The sequence below is a fragment of the Epargyreus clarus genome, unplaced genomic scaffold (genome assembly GCF_041222505.1).
Source record: "Epargyreus clarus isolate Ecla_fem2 unplaced genomic scaffold, WU_Ecla_fem_2.2 ptg000036l, whole genome shotgun sequence".
NCBI classification, from domain to species: Eukaryota; Metazoa; Arthropoda; class Insecta; order Lepidoptera; family Hesperiidae; genus Epargyreus; species Epargyreus clarus.
In genome coordinates this window covers 5,929,762-5,932,500 of record NW_027332241.1, presented here as the reverse complement: position 1 = coordinate 5,932,500, position 2,739 = coordinate 5,929,762, and the positions used below count along the sequence as shown (strand labels likewise).

The window sequence follows — 2,739 nt, the reverse complement described above, 5'->3', positions numbered from 1 at the left end:
CCCTATTCATAAACCAACCGAAAATTGAAATTTTCAAATTTTAGATCGACAAAAATTGTCCAATTTAAAAATGTAATAGGCAGAATTTGGTTATTATAGATTATTGTATCACTAATGGGTGTTAGTAAACCTGATTACCTTACGTTTTTCTTCAAAATCAATAACTGTACCGTTCTTTTCAGGTGCATAAAGTCCCTAACGCCAAGCCTGGTGCCGCCGCCGGAGCCCCGGACGCGCACGCGCTCCGCCAAGCGCCTCCAGCGCCGCGCGGAGCCCGCAGCGGAGCCCCGCCGCGCGGACAGACGGGGGCGGAAGCTCTGATGGACATATAGTGATGTGCCAGTGTAAACGAAATTGTGATTGTGTAACGAAGAAACATGTGTACATAATTGAAGGAAGCTCTGAACATAAGAAAATAACTGAAGAAATAGTGTGTATTGTACCAGTGACAGCAATAAAATGGTGATGTAACAAAGAAAGTTATATTATCTGTCTGATAAACGATTGAATTGGAAGTGCTACTGACTAAGCTCTGATGGATATACCGAGGAAACATAATATGTAGTGCCAAGTGATTGTAAAAAAGACTTTCTACACTCACAGCTCCACAGGATTACCTGTGTCGTGAGTGTAATGGACACACACAGATAAATACACAAGTACCCAGACCCGGAAACAAATCTAAATTTATAATTTAGTCATCTGTCTTGCCGAGGATCGAACCCGGGACCCTCTGCGCGTCATAATGGTGATTGAAACGAAGAAAATTATATATACATATATATCAAAATGGATGAAATTGATCAGTGAAACGTCTGAATTGTAAGTACTAATATGTGTTACATATGTGTTACATCTGAGTAAGAGAGGAAATAACATACTTTGACGTCTAAAATAAAAATGTTATAGTAAGATTAACGCTACAATGATTGTCGAAATAAAACTTTAACCGAATGATAAAAGTAATAACCTTTATAAATGACAATAATTTCATTTTGTATAATTAAATTTATACAAAATTACTACCTAATACAGTCTGAAGTTTATACTTAGGAGTATAGTCCGCGCCAAACAGCTAGTCCGCTCTGAAGTTGTTGCGAACAGGTGTAGTCATACAATTTGCTATGGTGACGCGATTCATTTCTATATTCAGAGCGCACTAACAGTTTTATGCGGACTATAAGTGCTTAGTTTGTGTGTGTGCTGCGTCCACACTTATGAAATGCTCCATGTTACATTGCTTGTTACGTTGCAACAGTCTGTACCCACCTTTAAGGATAGTCATTCAGTGGTATATAGTCAAATTGAAAGAAAGAAACTTGTATGCATACTAGCTTACCCGCGACTTCGCGATTTTTATCTAGTACTTTTTTTCGGGATATAACATACCCTATGTTCTTTTCTGAACCCCTGACAACGTGTGTACAACATTTCACGACAATCGGTTATGTAGTTAAGGCGTGAAAGTGTAACGAAAAAACTCACATTTGTTTTTATAATATGAGTTAGGATATACTAACGTTGGAAAGAAGTAGGTGATTCAGTGGTTCAGTTAGGATATAGAGTATTAATAAAATAAATTACTGATGTCCAAAATAAAAGTATTACATTATGATAATAGTGCTATGCTGATCTAAGTAGAGATTTCAAAAATTATGTAAAATCCGACTGCTTCAAAATATGGTTGCTGACTGCTTGAAAACACCCTCTGTGGTTCGACTCCGGCGGCACCACCGCCACACCTATTTCTGTTATAACAGCAGTGTAGCGCTGCTGTGTTCTGGTTTGATAGGTGTGGTAGGGAGACATACTTTTCCGAGATGCTCCAGTTTAGTCCTCAGGGGTTGCGGCGCATTTGTGGCCGAACTCTGGTAGGAATATCTAATCCTATCTGGGGTTGATTATAGATGTCCATGGGCGGCAGTAGGTACTTACCTTCAGGTGGACTGTATGCTCGTCTGCTACTCCTATATTTAAATAAATCTGAAATGGAAAGTTATGTCTAAAGTCTATGTCACTCCCACTGTTTAGAGGAATCCAACGACACCTCATATGTTAATCCGTTAATCCGTTTGTGCTGTAGCGTGACAAAGAATAAGACATACATACATAACGCTTGGAAAACATTACTCTCCGCTGTCGAAAAAAAAATGTACTAGAGACATCTTGTCTACACTCAAATACGTTCTAATAAATAAAAACATGGTGACCAAACAAGAATGGACAATTAGACAGACATAAAAACTATTATTGTATATATGTATACAATATGAGCTTGCAATATTATTTGGTGTAACATTTTATGAAACCAATGCAATCTTTATTTATTTCTGCTTAATAACAGCAGTGTTAAGCGCTGCTGTTTTGGTTTGAAGGGTGTGGTAAGGGAGACATACTTTTCTGAGGCGTTCCAGCTTAGTTCTCAGGGGTAGCGGCGCATCTGTGGTCGACCTCCGGTGGGAATCTATTCTTATCCGGGGTTGATTACAGACATCCATGGACGGCGGTAGCCACTTACCATTGAGTGGACTGCATGTTCGTCTGCTACTCCTATATTATAAAAATTCTGATTATGATAATGTATATAAAATGATTTCTATCGATTATTTCAAATATAGATATTTAGTTACAAGTTTAGGGGAGGTAGGGGTTCACAAAATGTGATATGACAAGGGGAGGTAGGGGTGATGACGTCACATGTATTTAACGTAAATTGAATATTTTTTTAAACAAAATGTT

General features: G+C 38.2%; 1 protein-coding gene across 1 annotated transcript in view; it reads left to right on the top strand.

Annotated features, from left to right (window-relative positions):
• LOC140756993 (wee1-like protein kinase) overlaps positions 1-1,551 on the top strand; it is a 16,428-nt gene extending 14,877 nt beyond the window's left edge. Inside the window, exon 11 of the mRNA XM_073092539.1 lies at positions 183-1,551. Within this exon, the coding sequence (XP_072948640.1) occupies positions 183-321 (139 nt within the window). The 3' untranslated portion in view covers positions 322-1,551. The remainder of the gene's footprint in view (positions 1-182) is intronic.
• Positions 1,552-2,739: the final 1,188 nt, after the last annotated feature.